The 23,143-nt window shown below is 45.8% G+C and overlaps 4 protein-coding genes across 5 annotated transcripts in view; 1 reads left to right on the top strand and 3 right to left on the bottom strand.

Moving 5' to 3' along the window:
- Positions 1-3,147: 3,147 nt before the first annotated feature.
- LOC123129003 (riboflavin biosynthesis protein PYRR, chloroplastic) lies at positions 3,148-8,464 on the bottom strand. The gene is made up of 9 exons (XM_044549132.1): positions 7,992-8,464; positions 7,395-7,529; positions 6,177-6,276; positions 5,936-6,061; positions 5,532-5,845; positions 4,671-4,790; positions 3,987-4,232; positions 3,697-3,822; positions 3,148-3,571 (listed from the first exon to the last, which is right to left on the bottom strand). Exons 1-9 carry the CDS (start codon positions 8,400-8,402, stop codon positions 3,308-3,310), a joined length of 1,842 nt encoding a protein of 613 aa, XP_044405067.1. The 5' UTR covers positions 8,403-8,464; the 3' UTR covers positions 3,148-3,307.
- A 1,294-nt stretch (positions 8,465-9,758) lies between these two features.
- Positions 9,759-14,317, top strand: LOC123129000 (probable voltage-gated potassium channel subunit beta; the record flags this gene model as incomplete). The annotated part of the gene is given in 4 exon segments (XM_044549127.1): positions 9,759-10,322; positions 13,125-13,268; positions 13,529-13,693; positions 13,794-14,317. Coding segments are annotated over 4 exon segments (987 nt in total). The 3' UTR covers positions 13,908-14,317.
- Positions 14,318-14,572: 255 nt separating this feature from the next.
- Positions 14,573-16,896, bottom strand: LOC123129002 (auxin-responsive protein IAA10). Of its 2 annotated transcripts, none has more exons than XM_044549129.1 (5): positions 16,411-16,896; positions 15,656-15,957; positions 15,267-15,369; positions 15,109-15,170; positions 14,573-14,876 (listed from the first exon to the last, which is right to left on the bottom strand). In XM_044549129.1, the coding sequence occupies exons 1-5, from the start codon at positions 16,743-16,745 to the stop codon at positions 14,821-14,823; spliced, it is 858 nt and encodes a 285-aa protein (XP_044405064.1). In that variant the 5' UTR covers positions 16,746-16,896; the 3' UTR covers positions 14,573-14,820. The 2 variants fall into 2 exon arrangements, with proteins under 2 accessions (XP_044405064.1, XP_044405066.1); XM_044549131.1 differs by having other exon boundaries at positions 15,656-15,954.
- Positions 16,897-19,975: 3,079 nt separating this feature from the next.
- Positions 19,976-23,143, bottom strand: part of LOC123129001 (uncharacterized) — a gene marked incomplete at its 5' end in the record, with an annotated part of 4,877 nt that continues 1,709 nt past the window's right edge. Inside the window, 5 exon segments of the mRNA XM_044549128.1 lie at positions 19,976-20,261; positions 20,308-20,523; positions 21,080-21,191; positions 21,301-21,467; positions 21,557-21,628. Of these exon segments, the coding sequence (XP_044405063.1) occupies positions 20,308-20,523; positions 21,080-21,191; positions 21,301-21,467; positions 21,557-21,628 (567 nt within the window).

Here is a 23,143-nt window from a genome sequence, read left to right as displayed (position 1 = left end):
GTGTCCATGTGTTCGCAGCACCCATGTCCCCATCTCGTCTCCCCATGTTTCGTAGTTGACATGAACGAAGATCATAATATATGTGAAACTTCCATGACACAGCAACAAGCATGTTCCTATCTATCACGATGATGGTTTGTATCATTATTAAGAAGGGGATGTTAAGGTGAACCGAGACATTACAAACACATTCAATAGAGTATAATGCAACATGTGCAAGAATTCATCCTCGGTTAACAAATTTTCATGAAAGTAACTTGGCTTCTAACTATACACCAAATCATGCATACACCGACATATATGTTCCTCGAGATTTGACATAAAAAACATATTGCAAAATTGGATTACCCCATAAAATTACAAGTGTTCGTTTCACAATACAGAACATCTTTCAAAGTTGGATTTTTTGCAACAAAGGTAGCAGTGACAAAGGAAAAGGTTAAAATCGGATGCTATGAGTGAGTCGGCGCAAGAAGAGAAGAAGGCTCAGACGAAACAAACATCACCCAAATAGCCCACCAATGGGTAGCAACTGGCGCAAGGATTCTAAGACCATTGTCTCTTGTCTTCTCAAGAGAAAGGCGGTCGAAAGATGATGGTATCCCTCCTTGGTGAACACTAGTGAAGCGGCATTCCCCCATCCTCCTATAGTTGCTATCGTTTCTCTCCCGGTCTATACAAAGAGATTGGGTTAGGTATTCGCCTGATGGTACCGGTGCGGTGAGGATGGCACTGCATTGAACAAGGTGATCTCTCGACCTCTCCCTCACCATGGTTGCGTCAAAAGTTGTTGGTCTTGTCTGCTTGCTGTTCGCTCGAGGTGGCGATCTTTGGTTTGTTGTTTGTGACGTGCTTTGTACGGACGACACCGATGGTGATCATGGGGCATGGTTGGAGCTTTGACGACGACGGATATAACGCTCTCCTGCGGCATCTACGACGAAACCGACAGATCTGGATCCTGGTCAGTGCGACGAGAAATATGTGTGGCCGACGTGCCACACATGGCCAAGAGCCCCACTGTTCATCAGGTCTCGACTCCTTACCAGGCATGGTTTTGGCCTAGATATGGGGATGTTCAAGACCTACGTCCTCTTCCGGCAAGCATCACGGCGGCACACGAGGTTGGCGACGGTCGATAGTTTGGGTTTATGTAGAGACCCCTAATAAGGACCTAAACATAATAATCTTTTCTTCGAGGTCCTTTCAGCAAAGTCTACAGGACACCTGTCCTACCCCTGGTCTTTCTGGAAGATTCCTCATCTGTTTCTTCTTCTTCTTTTTTTAGGGAAAAGAAAATTCCTCATCTGTTTCTAATCGTACTCCGTTTATTTTTCCAATTTTATTGCGCGGTTTCTGTATAAAAAAGAAGGCAGTGTAGTTTCTCTTCCCCCACTTCTTCCACGCCGCCGACTTCATCAGAATCCAAATCGATTAATCGAAACCCCTCCTCCTCCTCCGCTCGTCGGCGGCGAAGGCATCGACCCCGCTAGGCCCGCGCTTCCGGGCATTGCCGAGGAGCACGCGCGCGACCCGGCCTCGAACCAGATCCAGGCATGGAGGCGTCCCGGTTTGGCTTCCAGATGGCGCCGGCGTTCAAGTTCGATCCGACGGACGCGGACCTCGTCGCCCACTACCTCCTCCCGCGCGCGCTCGGCGTCCCCGACCCGCCCTTCGCCCACGCCGTCATCGACGACGACCCGGCCGGCCTCCCGCCGGCCGACCTGTTCGCGAAGCACGGCCACGGCGGCAGCCAGCACGCCTTCTTCCTGCACACCGCCGACACCGACGCGCCGGAGAGCAGCAAGCGCGCCGTCAAGGGCGGCGCCGGCGGCCGGTGGCGCGGCCAGAAGGCCTCCGTCGAGTCCGTCACCCTGGTGCACCCTGACGGCGGCGAGCTGGACATGAAGTACAGGCGCTCTGAGCTCACCTATGAACGCGACGCGGGCAACGGGGAGGGCGCTGGCGCGGCCGCGGATGCCACCGGCTGGGTCATGCACGAGTACCAGATCGTGTCGCCCCCGCTCCAGGCGACGGTGCTCAGCCGCATCAGCAAGGTCAGGGAGGACCAGCAGCCGGCCGCCGCCGCTCAAAACTGAAATCTTTGGTGAGATTGGTTGCTGATCAGGGAGGGCTACCGGCATTGTAATTAGGTAGGAACTGCATATAGGTTATCTATATGGCACTTGAATACTTTTGTTTTAGGGGAAGCACTTGAATACTTGATCCTGGTGTTTATTTGAAAAACATGCTTGTGATGCTCACTAGAAATCCACGATGAGAAAATGAGAATTTTTTTGCTTTGAGTTTCACACGGTGTGCGTGCACATTCTGAAGCGAAACTACTATGTGGACGACATTTGCTGGCGAACTCCACACGATGGAGGCTTCAACACATGAACGGCTTGATTTGCTGCATCGTCCAAAAATCGTGTGCCCTGTGTCGTGTGTGTAGCAGTTCTCATATTGTGAAGTTATTTAGAGACCAGTAACAAAATATGAAAACGGAACAGCACGGTGTTCTTGAATCACAGGACAAAAAGTTGAAGAAAATATGTGGCTGTCAGTGTGGATGAAGTGACTTTGGTACTCAAATATGTGTTGAGGATTTCAGTGCTAAGTCCCATGATCGATCACACCAAATGGACTGCAAATGTATAACTCCTCAGTCTGCTCTTGAACATGTTACTAATAGACAGGACAGGTACATATAGCAGTGTCATCAAGTATCACCTGTGCTTGATGTGAGGGGGGCAGGGAAAGGCTTGCTTGTATCATGCTCTTGTCTGCTAGTTCTGCTTGTGCGTTCTGAGTTGTGCTGTGGTTGCTTCAGCAGTTGTCATGTGATTACACAGAACCTACGTTAGTATATTGGGTGTGGATAGATCTCAACTGAGACTTAACCAAGACTTAACATATAAAAATGAAAATAATAATTGAAAAGGCTAAAAAAGTTTTGCACAAATCTCCAGGCAAGATCTCACAGATATAGCATCGACTGCAGTCGACTAAGATTAGCAACACTGTTTCGCGTATTGGCGTCGTGGATGGATGTTCCTTTTTTGGGATCTATCATTTGTTGCCTCAAATAGTCAACAAAAAACTGTTATTTGAGCAAGGCTCTGCATGTCGGAAGAGCGTCACTTGTGCATCTGAACCAACTTACACTTTAAACTGGAGCATATCAGGTGGTATTAGTTATACAAGATCATCTCTCTTCTAAACAGAAACGCAACCCCGTGGCTTGACAAAATTTGGTGTCGTCCACCAAAACAAAATGGAACACTATCAAGAACATGCAGAGACCTCACGTCTCCTGTCCTTGAGCCTCAGCGCTCGTTCGAACCGTTCCCAGAATCTCTGATCTCAGCTGCATCAGCAGTCTACCCAGGTAATTCAGGCCCTCGCCCTCGCGCCCGCCGCCCCAGAACAAGTCATGGGGTGACGCCTCGACGAGGACAGATCCAGCCGTCGACAGCAGCATCTCGGTCAGGTGGGCGTAAGTTGAAAACTTGCATTTCAGAGCTCTGTACATCACATCGATTTTCATAGACTCCCAGTCTGGCCGTATCTGACAGGGAAAGAAATGCAATCAATTAAAAGGAGTGACAGAACTGGTTTGATTTACATAACCAATCAAGAGTATGCAAAGTGGTCACTGTTCAGAAAGTATTAAAGCAGGATATTCAGATATACCAATTCAGGGAATTCTCTTTGCCGGGTCCTTCCTATTCTAGCAGCTTCTTCGGGGCTCCTTGCCTGCTTTATTTCTTGCACAATGTCGCTTGCTTGAGGATTGTCAACACCAACAAACTTATGTGCCTGCAAAAACTTTTGGGCTTACTGATGGGTTCGCTGGTGCACTTATCATGCTAATGTAATGTTTGCAGTTTACAAAATGTTGTATTGCGTCATGATCCAGTATTATTTTCAAAGCACAGAGAATGACACAAAAGTAGCACTAACAAACATCAGGAAAGAGAAACCTGGTAATAGTGCTCCACTGTCGGCCATGTCAAACAATCTCCTTTTTCGTCAGGCATGTCAATTGGATGAGGAGAAAAGTTTGAGAAAGCCCCAAAGGTATCCCAAGTCTTGTAAAAGGATATAATATTTGTTTCATACGGAGATACTTCTGGATCATCTGAAGGTATTTCATCCGCAGATGGTATTACAGGTGATAGATCAGGAATAGGTTGGATGAATCCACTCATGAGCATGTCACGATCAATCTGCAATATTGTAAGGAAATATATAATATACTGCCATGAAACTAAGAGGGACATATGCAGATGCTATTACTACAACAAAATGATATACATATGCCTACATTCACAAACAGTTACTCCGATGGAACAGTGTAACTTGTATAATTATACTCCCTCCGTTCCAAAATAAGTGTCGTCGATTTAGTACAAAGTTGTACTAACTTTATACTAAATCTGCGACACTTATTTAGGGACGGAGGAAGTATAAGATAAGACTTGCAGGAACTTTTATCCAAAACTGGATGAAATGGTAGCCAGTAGGGGACTATTGAATTAATGAATTCTACAGAAATATATCAGCAAGAAAAGCATGACACATGGTGTAATAAAAGTGTATAGCAACTAACAAGTACATATAATTGATGGAGAAAACATATGAGAACTAGAACATAAGGAAATAACCTGCTCATATGAAACATCAATTAAATCAATCGCCTGAGTCATTTGATTCATCCCTAGGTCACCTACTGGTGTTGGAGCAGTTACTCCACCGATTATTTTTGGAGCACAGAATGCATAAACCTGTTGGAAGAACAAAAAAAAAATCACCAGTGTGAAGTTGTAAGCAGAGCTCAATCATAATATGGCATACAACATGCACACAGAGTCAGAGGCAAAAAGAAAAAGACCAAACCTAATAAAGTGAAACCACTTAATGCACATATGGGGACTGACTGATGTTCAAGGTGCATGGTGGATATAAGATGCTTAGGGAAGTGAATGCAGATAGACTATCCCTACGATTCTGTGAGTCCCCTCCCAGAACTTACGTCCAAAGTGTGGTCCCTCCCCAAAAGTCACTAAGCAATAGTATGTTTCTCCCTGATATAAAGCATGTCTACATAGTGCTGAAATGGGTAGCATCTGCATACCCAAGTCATAAGAATATCCTTTTAACATTCTTATTCTAGAAGACGGGAAGCTGATTAAGCTGAAGTGAAAATCAACTGCAAAGACATTGAACATAACTTGTTCACCAATTCAACTGATAACATGAAATCCATATATCATTCAGATTTGGTAGTGGCAATCAACACAACTGTACAATTTCACCTAACAATTCACAAGATAACTCTATCAACTTTTTAACTGCAATGGAAAATGGAACAGTGTCTTAACATTGCCAGGTTTGATTTCAGATCCAGAACTCAATGAACTAGAACAAACAAAGGCAGCCAATAAACATTCTGGAGAACTATGCAATATGTTCAATAGATAAGTAAATGCACGCGGCAACCATATAGTGAAAGAAAAAGTATTTACCTTATGAATAACTCTTGCAGATATAGCAGCAGCTGATAGGGTCCCACCGCACTCCCATAATACAGAAAGGTAACCACGATCATAACAATATGACATAACATCTCTAGGATTTAGCATGTCAAATTCCACTACTTCAACACCCTTCATAGCAAGCTTCTTTTGGAAATCTCTCCGAGCACCTCTTTGTGTTGCAACTATTGTATAGGCCTCATGAACATTCCATAAATTTGCTTCTTCAGGAAGGTTACAAGTTTGTGACATTACAATGCGCACTGGAACATGCCCCTTGACATGCCTTGCAGTTAATCGAGGATCTACAACACAACTAAAAGCCTCTCAATGCTATGAAGGAACACCAATGTGAAACACACTAAATAGAATTTATTGCATTATTTCTTCATTACCATCACGGCGAACTGTATTCCCACCAACTATAACAGCATCACTTCTTCCACGCAATTCAAATACTCGGCCTCTGGATGCTCTGCCGCTTACCCAAGACGCATGCCCACTACTAGCTGCAATTTTTCCTGTCATTTCCATCGATGGAAGTGAAGCAAGTTGCAAGTTGGATATTAATACTCAGCTGTAGTATGTAACAAATTAACCATACTAAAAGAGCAAATGGAAAAAACTAGGCCTCACCATCTGCAGTCATAGCATACTTCAGAACAGAGAATGGAACACGAAAGGCAGCTCGGTAAAGTAATGGAGCATTTACGATGAGGCATGAAGTAAGAGCTTCCTACAGTGAACACATGAAAACATATTAGCAAGCCGGCTAAGTTCATGTTTCTCTGCACTGTAATGTTCTTATATGAAAAGCTGGTGGGGAACAATAACCATGATCTATTGCTATGCCAAACGACTTCTAAGTAACCAGTACCTAATGCACAGGAAACTAAAAGAGCTAACTGATAACATATATTCTGAGATGCTTACTAGGTTAAACATGAAAACACATTAGAAAAGAAAAAGGAAGGGGTTTGTAGGTGCTCCAAAACTCATAACAAAAGAAGTGAAGTGAATAAATGAGAGGTGGAATTAAAAATCTGCCTAAATCAAGACTGCCAATACAATATATGCATACAACCATGAAATAAAATTAAATCATTATGCTGCATTGTATTTTGCATTCAGTAGGGGTGCTGACCCTACAGCTTAAAAGGGCATCAAGGAGCTCTTAGCTTTGGTGAGATGCTCAGTATTTGTTAGTAATTATACTCGAAATTTTAGACACTTTGGTGAATCAGTTGTCTTTGTTACATTCTATCTTGCGACAATGCGCACATCATATCCATATTGCTTAAGTCATGGAGCAGGAGTAGTCCCCTATGGGCTGCAAATAATGCATGATCTCAGATATAATCCTTTTGTATTCACTCTTTCCAATATGCTATAAATGAAGTTAATGAACTTGAATTTCTGGTTAAACTCAGATAGATCAATAGAAGTGGACACTACGAGATTCGCATTTGTGTTAAAGATAATCTAAGAACATAAAAAAACAACTTCTATCATTAGTGTCAGCTGTCACATCCACAAACTATAACCGTACAACGCATGATCTTACAAAGCACGGTTGCATAGTGATTTAGATCCAATGGTTACTCAAAGTACAGCATACAAAATATTTCTGGAACTTCATGTCCAGTTGTGTGCTTTTCTTTAGCATTCATATTGCAGAAACAAATATTTGCACTTTTAAATTGTTAAACCACTTCTAAAAATGGTTTCTAGTCTAGAGAAAAATGATGCAACAGCACTACAAGGTAGGGTGCCCCTCGCAAAGTGCTTACTGCTACTTTGCCTTGTAGCTAATAAAAATAGTAACTGAGAATGAAAATATAAGCCAAGAGTCACCTTGAACAATTTGCTCTGGAGATCTTCCCCCACAACATCGACCTGAATGCCTTCACTTCGCAATGATTGAATCGCTTTCCCTCTCAAGTGCTTCAAGGGATGTCTAAGGCCCACCACAACTCTTGTGATTCCTGCCTGATAAAGTCATTAGTTTTCTCCCTGCATTTAGGACATCTTTTTACACAACTATTCAGAATCACTCTGAATGCGTATGACTAAATTATCAATAAAGAAGGTTGAGCAAAATATATTTCTAGTTTTATCAGTGTTCATGCGAGCAAGCTCACGACGATCAAAACCTCCTAATTGGGACACAAAAATGGGACCCAATTTGCAGACCCTTATGTTGTCATCTTCAGTAGAATAATACTCTGCCACTGCAACACACATAGAAATTTAGGGGGTTGAGATAAGGGAGAGCAAGTATCCAGCATTATGGCTTATTATACCCATAGAACCTACACTATCTATGACAGATCAGAATTATGCTTGCAGTACTATTCACATTTGGTTTTATAACAATCTTCAGAGATATACTAGCAATCTTCTTAGAGAAATCGAAGGGAGACAGTGAAGGGGGTTCATTCAGGCGAGCACCTGCACGAGGGAGGAGACGGCGGTGCTGTCCCCGTAGCAGTCGCCCGGCTCGAGGTTGAGGTAGGCAGTCGCGCCGCGGGCGCGCTCGCCGGCCTCCTCGGCGGCGAGGAGCTCGGCGCAGCGCGTGCCCTGCGCGTAGAGGAACCCCTCCCCGACCACGCGGGCCTCCGGGCCGTCGGGCTCGGGCCGGGCGATGACGCACCCGAAGTTGGGGTGCGGGCAGGTGAGCCCCGCAGAGCGGTCGGCCACGTCGGCGGCGCGGCGGAGGAACGCGGCGTCGTGCGCGTGGGAGGCCGCGACAGATACGGCTCGCGGAACGGCGTGGAGGCGGCGCCGGATGGGCGCGACGCGGATAGGGCAGGGTGCTGCCGGGGCAGGCGCGGCCACCGGCGGCCGCGGCGGCGGGGGCATGCTCGCTCTCGGGTGAGGTCGCAGGGGTGTGTGGTGCGGCAGACTGGGAGCCCGAAACTGGAAAAGAGGGCGACGACAGTGCGAGAGCGAAAATTGATCTTGCGAAGCCGGCCCGAGAGTGGAAGTGGAGGCCCAACTCGCCCCGTACGAGCCCATGCCATGTTTTGGTCCCTTTTTAAGCTATATTCTTTCATCCCTCGAAAAAAAAGCTATATTCTTTTGTGAATGGTAATTTTATTGGGTAGATCCGTTTTTGGTGATCACCGGCGTCGACGATCCGGCAACTCTAGAGGCCATTGCATGTCGTGAAGCTTTGTCACTTGCCGAAGATCTTCATGTGCAGAACTTGGTCATATCCTCGAACTCAAAGCAGGTCATCGCCGACATGGCGACATCCATAAGGGCCCTTGGGGCAAGTTTGGTGCAATCATCAACAAGATCAAGCTTAAAGCAGGTAATTCTAATTGTAGTTTTATTTTCAAAGGTTGACGCACACGGTCTAGCCAGGCCAGGTTCTCTCTTTCTCTTGGTCTGAAGCGTCACGTCTGGTTTGGCCAACCTCGTGATCTAATCTGTATCCCATCAACTGTGGTCTATGGTGAATAAAACCTGGTTTTTACCCCTAAAAAAAGCTATATATTCTTATTTTGTCCAAAGTATCAGTCTGCATGCCTGCCTGCTGGGCGCGCTCGTGTAGCTGCATCGGATCCGGGTGTGACAAAGAGAGCGCACATGGAGACGGAGTGCACTAGATGGGATCGTTCGTTTGGGCACGGCAGCATCGCCTCACCGGCGCCGCCCGCCCACACCTGACACCACGTTGCGTCCACATTTTTCTGCCTCGTCCAGCACTTCAGTTTGTTTTCTCATTCAAAAAAAAAGAAAACCTGCGTCGTCTCTCTCTCACTCTCGTGTTTCTTCTGCCTGGAATGGATCGCCGGCCGGAAGGCGCCCCGGGCCCACGCGCCAGCGTGATTCGCTGTCTGCTTTTTCCGATCGGTACCCCGCACCTGATTCCCAGAACTCGAGGGATTTGGATCCGCTTTTGCCTTTTTCTGCTCTCCTCTTCAACTAAAAAAAATTGCGGCTCTCTCCGTGGCCCCACCTGCCAGACACCGGATCGACTGCTCAGCCCCCTGTCCCTCCCACTGACGCGCGGGCCCACGACAGCCCGGTCCACCTGTCCGGCCCGCCGGTTGCCACATGCGCCAGCCCACAACCGAGTTAGAAATACCCACATCCACATCCCCCACACACACCTTCTTCTCCCCCAAAACGCACACTGCACCACCGCACACAGATCTAACCGAAACCCCTCCCCACCGGCGGCGAGCGGCGCACCGCCGGCCATCCAAGATGCAGTACAACAACCTGGGCCGGTCGGGCCTGCGGGTGAGCCAGCTCTCCTACGGGGCCTGGGTGACCTTCGGCAACCAGCTGGACGTCAAGGAGGCCAAGTCCCTCCTCCAGGCCTGCCGGGACGCGGGGGTCAACTTCTTCGACAACGCCGAGGTCTACGCCAACGGCCGCGCGGAGGAGATCATGGGGCAGGCGATCCGGGACCTGGGCTGGCGCCGCGCCGACGTCGTCATCTCCACCAAGCTCTTCTGGGGCGGCCAGGGCCCCAACGACAAGGGCCTCTCCCGCAAGCACATCGTCGAGGGCCTCAAGGCCTCGCTCAAGCGGCTCAACATGGAGTACGTCGACGTCGTGTACTGCCACCGGCCCGACGCGACGACGCCGATCGAGGAGACGGTGCGGGCCATGAACTGGGTGATCGATCAGGGGTGGGCGTTCTACTGGGGCACGAGCGAGTGGACCGCGCAGCAGATCACCGAGGCCTGGGGGGTGGCGAACCGGCTCGACCTCGTCGGGCCCATCGTCGAGCAGCCCGAGTACAACCTCTTCTCCCGCCACAAGGTACCGCCGCTGCTGCCTCGGTTATTACTTCTGTTCATCCTACATTCTGCTGTTGCTGCTGCTGCTGCTAATCTCGATTTGGTGTTTAATTAATCCATACATGAGTGGTGCTGTGCTAGTGCTGGGGTGTTAGCAATGGCCCCTTGAGTGTGTTGCTAATCTCGATTTGATGCTTAATTAGTGAATCAGTAGTACTTTACTAATATACTGTATTAGCAATGATATCTTGGATGTGTGGATCGATGTGTACTTGCTGGATCTTTGACGCGCCAGTGCCAGTCCTCTTTGTTGTTTTCAAGTCCCAAAATGTGCCTTGCTTGAAATTTCTAGGGAATAACTTGATTTATTGTAGGAGTACAATTGTTTCTGCTGTAGATCATGCATCATGTTGGAGTGGATTCGAGTGGATATTCGTCTTTACTGTAGGAGTTTAGTGTACTTGGGGAATTTTCAATTGGATTCTGTAGACACCAAGTACCAGTCCTTCCCCATGTTTTTAAGTCCCAAAATGTGCCTTCCTTGAAATTCGTAGGGGATACTGTAATTTGATTTAATGTAGTACTACAACCGGTTCTGCTATACCCTAACAAATCAACTTAATTCTGTTCTAATGGTACTGATCTTAAATTAGTCCATGAGTGGTACTGTATTAGCAATAATGAATTGGATTGGTTGGGTATATGGATCCATGTGTACTTGCTGGATCTTTGACTAGCCAGTCCCAGTCCTCTCTGATGTTTTCAAGTCCCAGAATGTGCCTTCGTTGAAATTCGTAGAGGATAATTTGATTTATTGTAGGAGTACAACTGTTGCTGCTGTAGCCCATGCCTCATGGTGGAGTGAATTCGAATGGATAATTGTCTTCTACAGTAGGCATTTAATTGACTCTCTGATGAAGTACAATTGATGGTTGGAGAGGAGTTTCCTCTGGGATCCTGTAGGCACCAAGTGCCTTCCCCACTAGAAATCTACTACTGTATTATCTAGGAGTGCATGGAAAATTGGTTCAACCTCAATTGCGCCTTTTTTTAACTCAAGGGGGCACAATTTTTTTATTTTCAGTGATGGGGACAGCTTCCCTTTTGCAACTGTAGAACATATGAGTTAGCACTTACTACAGTCAAGGGAGTTAGGTAGCATAAATCTCACCTTTCATGATTTGACGTGCATCACTTTGGAGTGGGATGGCTGATAAATTAGGTAGTGATGCTGGCTGGTATTGTTTTGTATACTCCTGCATCATTAAGTTTTCCAGGCAACAACAGCACAATGTTGATAACGAAAGGTTAGGTATAAGTTCAGACAGCTTAGGGTACACAGAAGTTGCTTACAGGGTTGTTGTTGGAACATGGGACCATTGTTTGATATTGTGTCGTTGTCGAATAGATAAAATGATATTGGTCTCAGCCAAACAGAAAAAAGGCACCACACGTCCTTGTCATAGATGATCTGTGTATTCAATTGGCTGATGCCTTTTTTTTTAAAGGAATTGGCTGATGCCTGCTTCCTGGTTAACTCAATAAGCTGCTTCCTGGTTGATCTTAAATTAGTCAATCGGTTGTAGTGGACTGGCAATGACGAATTGGAGTGGTTGGATATGTGGATCCATGTGTACTTGATGGATCTTTGACCAGCCAGTGCCGGTCCTTTCTGATGTTTTCATGTCCCAAAATGTGCCTCCGTTGAAATTTGTAGGGGATAATTTGATTTATTGTAGAAGTACAACTGCTGCTGCTATAGCCCATGCCTCACGGTGGAGTGAATTTGAATGTATATTTGTCTTTTAGGCACTTAATTGACTCTGATGAAGTAGTGTAGTACAATTGATTGTAGGAGAGGAATTTCCTTTTGGATTCTGTAGACAGCAAGTACCATTCCCCATTAGAAATCTTCTACTAAATCAGACCATGATGCTGGCTCGTATTGTTTTACATACTTTGCATCATCAAGTTTTCCACGCAAACATCATCACATTGCTGATAATAAAAAGGTTAGGTATAAGTTCAGACAGCTTAGACCACACGAAAGTTGCTTATAGGGTTGTAGTTGGCCATTGTTTGATAGTTAACCTCAATTGAATAGACAATTTGATATTGGTCTTGACCAGACATTTAAAAAAGGCACCGCTTGTCCTTGTCACTGCTGATCTGCATATTCAATTGATTGATGTCTGCTTTGTGGCTAACTCGATAAGCTGGTTCAACTTAGTAATCAAAGTTGCTTTATAAAAATCTCCTAAGCTAGTTAAAACCTTGTATTTTTAATTCCCATAAGCATTCTTGTAAGGCTTGTTTCAGATAGTTAAACAGGGGGCAGAAGCTTAGCTTAGTTAAAGTAGACTTGGAGTTTTCTGTGATGGGTAGTGGAAGTACACGCTTATTGTTTTACATAACTGTTTTGGTGATTATTAAAATTACTACACAGATTGTTGTTTGCTTCCTTGGGGGATGAACTGCCTTGTAGTTTAGCACCTCTAGCTTCTAAGAAGAAGCATTTAGTGTTAGTTATATACTTCACAGATTGTTGTTTGCTTCCTTGGAGTATTTTTTTTGCAACTCAATACTATAGGTACTTCCGATATGTCAGCAGATCACTCATATAAAACATTCTGATAAGGAACTGCCAAAACACACATCTAGAATCGTTGTTACATTTTTGTGTGTCTTGTTTGTAATGAACTGTCGTTGGCATTCAACTAAGCAAGTATCGGCCCTGCTTTTGTCGCCGGCACAATTTGTTGATTTATGCAGGTATTTGTGTGATTGTGTTGCAAAAACTAAGAAATGTTTTGTGTTACTGCAGGTTGAGTCTGAGTTTGTACCTCTCTACAGTACTTATGGCATTGGGTTGACTACATGGAGCCCTCTAGCTTCAGGTGTTCTCACCGGGAAGTATAGCAAAGGGAATATACCTGCTGAAAGTCGGTTTGCCCTAGATAATTACAAGGTAACTGTGGAAACTTTGTCGCTGTATTCACACGTGTATTCCTGCTTTTCTTCTTAACTGCATTTAGGATAGCTGTATCGCCTCCTTAACATGACCGTTAAGAAAATAGCGATGCACATACCACTACATTCTTGAGATTCCAAGTATGCTCATGTATTGTAATCCAAATCCTAGCAGACACATCCATGCTAAATCAGTTTTCCTAACCGATGCATATTTCCAGGATGATCCTCACATGGATGTTGTGTTTCTCTTTCCAGAACCTGGCCAACAGGTCTTTGGTTGACGACACGCTTAGAAAAGTGAACGGGCTCAAACCCATCGCTTCGGAGCTCGGCGTCTCGATGGCCCAGCTGGGCATCGCGTGGTGCGCGTCGAACCCCAACGTGTCGTCCGTGATCACTGGAGCCACCAAAGAGAGCCAGGTACGTGCGCCACACCCACCTCTGTTCTTCATCAGATTAATTGTTTCTTTCTGCAACCAAGAGTATCAACATGTCACGGCAACAATGTGATGAACAACAGATCGTGGAGAACATGAAGGCCCTGGAGGTCGTCCCGCTGCTGACCCCGGAGGTCCTGGAGAAGATCGAGGCGGTCGTCCAGAGCAAGCCGAAGCGCCTCGAGTCATACAGATGAAGTAGCGGCGGTCGGTTTCGTCAGCTGTGCAGCGTGTGCGTGCCCCGCCCGCCGCCTGGTGGGATATTTTTCCTAGCCGGTTTATTATCTCCCTGTATCTATCTGGTTTTCTGAAACTATATACGGCTCTTCCTGCGTGGTGGGTGCGTCCAGCGTGTGAAACATTTTGTCGGGTGGAACGCTAGTGTGTGCTGCTGTTCCGTGCATGTGATTCTGGAGTGGTGGCTGGGCCTGGGATGAGCATGTGGTGGCTGGGCCTGGGATGCAAGATTTGGATGGCAGGCAGGCAGGCCAGTGTATGTTTACTGCTGTCGCTGTATGTATGTTTTTATGCTACTTGTATGTTTGCTGCTGTCGCTGTATGTATGGGTCTGTTGCCAAAATTGAGCGGGAGATCAGCTGTTTTCCCATGAGGTTTCTGTGATCTAGACAGGCCCGGAGCATGTTGTCTACACATATCGGAGATCATGCGGTGGGCGTGTGCTCTCCTTCTTTCTGGCCGGCCGGCAGGGGCAGAGCAAGGGTAGCTGTTTGGTATGCTTGTGTTGGTTGGTTCAGGGGCACAACATTGCCGCAAGACTGAGCCATCTATCTACCAGCGTTTCATTCCTCCTGCGTTTTGTCAACACAACAGAACAGCACAATTCTGTCGCACAAAAAACATATATGACAGAAAAAAGAGCACATATGCTAGCACTTCACCAAGTGTAGACAGAACTGAAGGGGGACAGGAAAAGAATAGATACTAGCTCGAAAGAAGTCACCATCAGGCAGGAGCACATCTTAGCTCCTGCTATCTCAACTAGGCACACAGGTAATCACAGCGGCTGCGCCAGAGGCGCCGTCAGGCTGCTCGCTCGGACGAAGCTTCATCAGAGATGATGATATATGACTCTTCACTTGAGTGCTGCCCTCATGATCTCCCTCTTGTCGAGGCCGCGGTTCTGTGGTTGGCTTGAAACCGTGGCCCTGCGGTGGCGAAAACGGGGGCATCAAATCAAATGTATAATCAGAATAAAATGCATGTCATCTGATTGCGGTGTTGAGGGCCTTTTTCGTGGTAAGACAGCGGTCGTCTTTGAAAACCCTCTAGATCAAGCTAGACGTGTTATAGACAAAAGTAACAGCGATTAAGACTCCTTTTTTTTTTGAATGTTTGGCTACGCGTTGATCGTAGGAAGGAGGCGAGAAAGAATCTAACCGAGACCACTGGCGTCCGATGTCCTCATGATCCTTAGCCTCTTCACGGAGCCAACAAACATTCTGCACACAAGGACATCCGGAGAATTATTCCGAGGAACTTGGAAGCTTGTAAGTACAAAACTCATTCCGAATAGATGCATAGTGCAGAGAGCTTACTCCCAAGGGACATCTCCAACAAGCATCCAGTCACCATCCCTGTCTTCGTATGTCATCTGGTATTCACAAGAGTTTTCTAACAGCTTCAGAGACTTCGTGCTATCTGACAATTCCATGTTACAAATAAGAAATGCATCAAAAGCTAGAAAGACTGAACTGTTTGTACTTAAATCTGCAGTCAGCTTATAAGTAGAATGCCCAGAGACACTGCACTTCAGAAGTATAGCACCATAAATCCTAATGCTTGAAGTGACAAATGTCACAAATCAACATAAGAGCAAATTTGTGTGGAACTAAAGTTCATGTACTACCACTTAGATTTATCATGTGATCTTGATATCAGTGTAATTATGAAATGCACAAGGTAGTAGAAGTCAATTGAGGCTTACTAGAGGCGCAAAGACCGGCGGATGGCTTGGTGAACATGATCTCAAGGGCCAAGGCAAGGGTCTTGTAGGAGCGATGGGCGTTGAGGTCCACCTTCCTCCCAATGACCTCCCCATCCATGTTCACCTTCACCCACCCGGGCACCCGGCCCTTCTTCTCGCCCTCCTCCTTGTCTTTCCGTGAGCCGGACTCATCGGCGGCGGCCTTCTTGGTTTCGGCATCGGAGGCATTGTCTTTCGCCTGGCCGAACAGGCTGTTCATCCTGAATGTTCTTATTGGTGGCCATCCCACCACTCCAAAGCTGCTGGCAAACCAAAAAAACATGTACTAATTTGGATTAGTCCAGGTGAGGCTGGTATGGGTAGTAGCTCAGCAAATCAGGTAACACTGACATCACATCATGTTTCCTTTTAGTGCCATGCACAAATCTCGAACTGTGGTCAGACAGATGTGTTTTTGCTGCATCAGAATGGCAAAACAACCACCGGATAATCTCGGTTCTTTTTTGTTTGCACTATTTTGGGAAGTGTAAGTAAACTAGAGTGGTAGGCAGTAGTGCAGGTGTGCAGTTGAGAGCTGAGAGTTTCATTCAGACAGTGAAAATCTTGCAGGTTTCGGTACGGGATTTGCAGGGAGGTGGTAGAAAGTCAGGGATTTGAGGGACGCAGCGAGGCAAAACTGGTAACTTTGGCCGGGAGGAATCACAAATTTTTACTCTTTTTTATTACCAAAGAGGCAGAGAAGAGCAAGAACGAACCTCTGAGGGTGGCCGGAGGCGAGGATCCCCGGCGAGGCGGCGGGCGCGGGGCCCTCCTCCGGCTTGGCCGCGGCGGGGGAGGAGGAGGACACGGAGGAGTCCGGGGACAGCGCGGCCGCCGGCTGCAGGTCCCTGGCCGTCAGGATACGGCACGGCGCCGGCGTCACCGGCAGCTGCTGCTTCCTGGAGCCGAGGTAGAGCCCCAGCTCGAGCCCATCCTCCTCCTCCTCCTCCCCGCCGGAGTTCTCCTCCACCACCTCCTCCGCGGCCGGGGGCGGCTCGCCGGGGCCGAACGCCGCCGCCGCGGGCCCAACTCCTCCTCCTGGCCCTCGCATCGGCTGGTTTCTTGGCTGTGCTCGCGTGTCTGAGCGTGAGAGGAGAGGGGAGGGGAGGCGCCTCGAGAGGGAGGAAAGGGAGAGAGGGGAGGCTATGATTATGCGAGCGGGGTACGACTCCGGCTGAGCTGAGGTGAGCTGAGGTATGCGTGTGGCCGTGTAGTAGTAGTACTAGTGTGCAGGAAGCTATAGCTTTCGCCTGCTGCTGCTTTACTGACGTGTGGGCCATGGGGTGCCGGGATGGGGGCTTAATTGCTACGGAGAGCCAGATGCTTGTCTTGTCCATCTCTAGACGAATCAAATCACACAGGTGGATTTAAGAGCCTCTTTGAATGGCACGTACTAAATCAGAGGAAACATGTGGGGTGCCGCCATTCATGCATTTGATTGGAAGGAACGGGGTATCAGGGCTGTCGAGGCATTTTTCGTAAAACCGTCTGAGACGCCAAGTCCATCACCATAGCCGGACAAACCTAATTGCAATAGACGGTCAGAAAGTCGTCGTGCTAACACCCTAGAGGACCATCGTCTTCTCACTAATACGAACAACACAGATTGTCATTGTGAAGGCTCAATCGAATTATCGAAGGGCATTCGGTTCTCATGGGTCTACTATTCTTCCGACATGGGATACCTTGCACAAAGTTGCAAAGGTATAAGTAATGAGTTGAGGCATGCTCCACATAGACAGTTGAATTCTTGCGTCGCTTGAATTTTCTTGGTGTTCTTTCGGATTCTTCCGGAGCGGATGTCTAAGCCCGTCTCTCATATATATGTATTAAGTTGTAGAAGATACTACTGAAGCATGTTCTACACACAATGGAATCCGGCCCTCGTGCACATTGAATTGAATATGCATACAATGATTTCTCAAGAACACAAAACTGAGAAGTGTTTGTTGGTTGTACATCTGGAACGGAATTGTCACGTGACTTGGTAAGATAATCCAAATTAACAGTAAAAAGGTACACATTGATAAATTTGTCGCACTAAGTTCATAAAAAAGGTAGATGAATCACATATCGGTTGTTTTTCACGTGTTGGCTGAAAGCAGCCTCATTTGGTTCATCTGTAGTAACAGAAGATGGCAAGTGGTGATTAAGTATATTAAAATCGTGTGAAGCATGAGTATGCACTGATTGAGGTGATCGTGGGGAGTTCATAGAGTCAAACCGAGGAATATGAGGGGAAATTGGAACATCAAACATAAAATCAATTTGATTAAAACGAATTGTTGCTATAATTCAGACTATTCTGTCATGTGCCATATGTAAAGAAAGTTAACACAGGAAGTAAAGAACATGAATAACCTTTGTAAAAGTAGAGGACGAAACAATCAGATGTATGAGTGAAGTAGCACGAAAGTACCTATTATTTGAATAATCTGTTTTACTCAGTAGTATGAACAACTTCAGGTGACGACGGTGTGTTGATGGAGTCATGTTGATCATATATCAACTGTAAGGAGACGTCGGTATAAGTATAATTTAGACTTTGTTGTCATTTGGAAAAGTAAGGTAAAGTAAGTGAGAAAGAAAGTGAAAATATCATATAAAAGGAATTGAGGGACGGACTTGTGCAGAGATTGGTGCAAAAGAAATGTGCACCGACTAAAATGTTCAGACAATCTGTTGTACGCATAAAAAAATAAGCGCAGTAATTCAAGCGGTGAAGAAAATAAATTATGGGAACGCGAAGACAATAGAAAGACCGGGTGAGAGTACATCGAACAATAATGGTATGGATGTACAAAAGGGAGAAGAAGGTCTTTATCGAGAACAAGAATGCAGAGACCGGGCGAAGAGGATGAACATGAAGCAAAGGGGTAAACATGCAAGGTCCACTTCGTGCTACAACAAGAGGCAACAGGACGGTACGATACGACGTATCTGTACCGTATCGACATGTACATCAAAATATATCCATACGTATTCATAGTGTACAAAGACTACCCGTGTTTCTAGCATTTTTTTGGGTGCATTCGTGTGCATGATTTTTTTTAGCAACTATGTATGGTGTAGTGTGTTTTTTTAGCATCAGTACAGACACAAGCGCTCATATACACACGCATACACTCATCTTTATGAATGCACACACGCACACTCTATCTCTGTGAGCACCTTTGAGAGACTGAGCCGGCATATCATCTTGAGATTTACATAGCCTCCGTAGTCGCCTCGTCGTCGACGGGAACGTCTTCTCCCACTGAAAACGTATTGTCGGAAATCCTAAAATAAATCCAGAAATAATGCGAGCACCAGAATTTAAACTCTGGTGGGTTGAGGATACTACTGTCCACCTAACCATCTCAACCATAGGTTGGTTCGTATGTATGGTGTTGTGTGGTGTGTGAAGTTGGATGCGTGCACTTGGTGTGTAGACACTTTTTTTTTTTTGTTGCGGGAGTGTGTGGCACGACGGCAGGCGCACGTAGCGTTTTGTTTTTTTGATTGATGTGTTGCCCGTTGTTGGAGCGGCCGGGCCTTGCTTTTCCGGGGCGTACGAGATTGGAGGGCCACGGAAAAGGGGAAAAGATAAAAGAGACCCGACGCAGAAATGGGTGGACAAAAAGGCCGCGGCGGCACCGGCCGGTATCGCCGCTCGTTCAAACGCCTTGGACGTCCAGCTCCTCTCCTTTTTCTACCACAGGAGTAGGATGTTTTTCCCTGGCCGATTATCTTGCCGGAGGGAAAACGAGCGACGAGAACGGACGTTTTTGGCGAGGGGCGAGGGCACCACCACTAATCAATGCACACGGCCTCAGGCTTGTCTCACACGCACGCACACCTCTCTCAATCTCAATCTCAACCCCTCTCTCTTGAAGGACAGAAAATGAGTAAGCATTTCGAGTAGTCCGAAATAATGGTTTCTGTCAGCAGCAGCAGCAGGAACGGCTTCTTGGGCCGAGCCGGGTTCATGCCATGCATGCAAGGAAGGAGAAGAAGATTCCCTCAAAAAAAAAGGAAGGAGAAGAAGATTCCCTCAAAAAAAAAGGAAGGAGAAGAAGATTCCCTCAAAAAAAAAAGGAAGGAGAAGAAGAAGAAAAATGATCCATGATCCGTCGCCGTCGCCTGCGGCTGTGTGGTTACAGGAGTCACCGAGGCAGGTTTGTGCACGTGCCGCGAGCAGAGCACGAACACGTATGGCCTGCCCCCTTCCCTGGCACGTCCTCCTACCAGAATGGATCCAAAAAATCGCATCCAAACTCTCTTGCTTCTGCTACTTGTACAGAAGCACAAGCTCCACTCAAGTAGTTTTATTTGCATAATGCACTGAGTTTTATTTGCAATACAAAATTACACTGACAAGTTTAGGATCGAAAAGGAAATTCAGAATGAGGAGTTGAGCGTTTCCAGGTTTAGCGCCTCTCAACTCAACTCAACAGGCTTCTCAGCAATCTTGCTGCCTTAACAAAGCTTGATAAGATTCTAGTGCACCCTGTCTACGAAAATTCAACACGAAAGACTACGTGTCAAAGAGAAAAGAGAGACACAGGTCATCATTCAGAAAGTGCATTGGGTAGATCCGTAGTGGCGCGAATCATCTTTGCAGCGAAGGTGACTTATGCAGCGACCGCAGCTTTGCCATTCTTAGCTGCTTCTCCCTCGGCTTTCTTAGCTTCCCTGTCCTGATCCTTCTTCTGTGCCCTTATCATCGCACGTCTTGCCCGGGGGCGCATCTCACGCACTTGCCGTGGCGGCATGACGAAAGGCTCGAGAGGCCGGTCGTGAAACGGATGCTCGCCTTCAGCAAATATCCTCAGCTTACGATCCCTATCCTGGAGAGTCAAAAGCAGGAGGTGTTAACTGAGTATACCATCATAAAACTAGTGCGTGTTAAATGGTAATTTCAAAACGAACTTCAGAAATAATTAAAAAAAATCTGATCATGCAGACATACAGACTGACATGGGCGAACTTCTCTCGTGACTTTTGCTTATGTTATACAGACTGACATGTCATGGCTCAGCGTATAATAAGAACAATAGCATTATCACCAGTTCATGGCGCATGGTAAAAGTGCACGGTCTATAACAGGGTAACTGTTATTCTAGTTAATACGTACTCCCTCCGTTCCAAATTAGTTGACTTAGATTTGTCTAGATACGGATATATATAGACATGTTTTAGTGTTAGATACGTCCGTATCTAGATAAATCCAAGTCAACTAATTTGGAATGGAGGGAGTAGAAGATTCAACACGAATATGCATACTGAAATCCAACTTACAGAGTATTCTGGTAGCAATTAAAGCTAGCATATAATCTTGAACCAGAAAAAAAGATGAACCTATGACCAATCCTTATAAACAAATAGAAATGAAATTTCACTTACATCACGCAATTTATTGCGGGGAAGCATGCGCATGACAGCTTTACGGATCACTTCAGTTGGGTCTTTTGCCATCTGGTCCTTGAGCTTTCTTTCCTTGAGATGGCCAATATACCTATTGGGGAAATGGCAAAATGCACATGAAACTATGACAGAAGAAACTTAATATAATGATACCATCATACCAAATAAGGTATAAAAAAGTATTTGCTAGAATTACTAACCCTGTATGCCAGTAGTAAATTTTGTCAGTCATTTTTCTTCCTGTAACACAGATATCTTTCGCATTAAGAACAATACACATGTCTCCAGCTTCCACATGAGGTGCATAGGTTGGCTTGTCCTTGCCTTGAAGCACAACAGCTATTTGGGATGCCAACCGTCCAAGTACCTATCACATAGACAAAGCAACTTACTGCATAACCAAATATTTTGACCTGGGCAAATCCTCATAACTGAAACAAACAGAAGAATTCTGACCTGGCCCTTTGCATCAAAAACACGCCACCGCAACCCTTCTAAATCAATTCTCCTCAACCCTGCAAGTGCTTTCTGCGCAGTTCAAAAAAGAAACATGTGTTAGTACCACTGTGCTAGTAATTCACATATTGGCACCATGGTTTGAATACTGCATTCATGCTGTTCAAACTATAGGCTGGATGCAGGAAAGATTCATACTGGGTAGAGTTATTTCAGGATTTCAACTGCAATGTTAGTTTCATTTTTCAGTGAGAGCCAAACTATAGCTGGATGCAAGAAAGATTCGTACTGGGTAGTTATTAGAGGATTTCAACTGCAGGCTACTTTCGTTTTTCAGGGAGGATCAAAGGGTTGCAGCTTCTTTCTGTCAATCCAATATAATCTTTGACCAACAATAACATACTCTTCCAAAACAATATATGGAAGTTAGGTAACATATTTTGCACCTTTCCATGAACAAGTTACTAAATATGTACTGCGAATTCAGTGGTGAAATGAGTGCACTAACAAACAATCAAAGAATGCCCTAACGAAAAATCAAAGAATGCACCTTTCCATGAACAAGTTACTACATGTACTGCGAATTCAGTGGTGAAATGAGTGCACTAACAAACTAATATCTCATTTTAACTTCAGAGTACGATATACTCCCTTCGTCCCAAAATAAGTGTCTCAACCTTAGTATAACTTTGTACTAAAGTTATTACAAAGTTGAGACTAAAGTTAGTACAAAGTTGAGACACTTATTTTGGGACGGAGGGAGTATGAAATCATTTCACAGAAGTCGGCAGAGGAGGAGGACAAGAATCTGGAGGTAGACGAGGGCAAGAAGTTGGAGGATGAGGAGGACAAGAATCCGCAAGGGAGGAGGGCAAGAAGCCGGTCGTCAAGGTACAGGTCTGATCCTTGCTGAATCTTGATGATAACTTCTCAGCTAGAACCTATGAATGTTCTCACCAGTTTGAGGAACCCTTGTGTTTCCTGTAGTGTGTGTTTGTTAACGGAATTTTGAATTGGAGAGATTGCTGTGGTTGCTTCCAATGCTTGCAATGAGCTTTAGGTAAATGTTAGAGCTGTTGAATTTGGTTTGCCACAAGCAAGCATAGACTGCAACTATGATACTAATCTTTCGTCAGTGTAAAACTGTCTGCACTTAACAGCAAGGATCTCCAAGAATCCAGTTACCATCTGTTCTGTTTCTTCTCAGAACACAACACAAAGTACCAGCACTGCAAGACAATCACCAACAGATCACTTGGGCAAAATATTTACAACTCCTCGACGGTTCTGATTCTCTTCTTGTGCGCATAGTATTATCATTTTCCCTTTCTTTAACCAGAAGCATTTATAAGCTTAGCTCCGGAAAGGTAACCAGAAGCTTATTATCCCAATGAAGCTGGCAGTATTTGTTGATGTACTAATTGTGAGGAACGGAAGCTCTCGTCAGAAGAACCACATTGGTTTCCTGTCTTGTTCACGGGAAGCCATGTTGCTGTGTTAATGTTAGTGAGTAGTGACTGCTTGTTATTGGTCATGTAGCAGGCATGAGATAGAACCCTGTTAATGTTTCTACAGATTACCCCCTCC

This window comes from Triticum aestivum, chromosome 6A (assembly GCF_018294505.1).
Source record: "Triticum aestivum cultivar Chinese Spring chromosome 6A, IWGSC CS RefSeq v2.1, whole genome shotgun sequence".
Lineage (NCBI taxonomy): Eukaryota > Viridiplantae > Streptophyta > Magnoliopsida > Poales > Poaceae > Triticum > Triticum aestivum.
This window is presented reverse-complemented; position numbering and strand designations above follow the sequence as displayed.

Coding starts and splice junctions, on each gene's coding strand:
- LOC123129003 (XM_044549132.1), bottom strand. CDS start 8,402: ATGCCCCCGCCGCCGCGGCCGCCGGTGGCCGCGCCTGCCCCGGCAGCA. Junction 6,062..6,176: donor GTATGCTATGACTGCAGATG/GTGAGGCCTAGT, acceptor TGGAAATGACAG/GAAAAATTGCAGCTAGTAGT. Junction 3,823..3,986: donor CAGTGGAGCACTATTACCAG/GTTTCTCTTTCC, acceptor AAGTTTTTGCAG/GCACATAAGTTTGTTGGTGT.
- LOC123129002 (XM_044549129.1), bottom strand. CDS start 16,745: ATGCGAGGGCCAGGAGGAGGAGTTGGGCCCGCGGCGGCGGCGTTCGGC. Junction 15,370..15,655: donor CGCCGGTCTTTGCGCCTCTA/GTAAGCCTCAAT, acceptor TGGAATTGTCAG/ATAGCACGAAGTCTCTGAAG. Junction 14,877..15,108: donor ATCGGACGCCAGTGGTCTCG/GTTAGATTCTTT, acceptor TCGCCACCGCAG/GGCCACGGTTTCAAGCCAAC.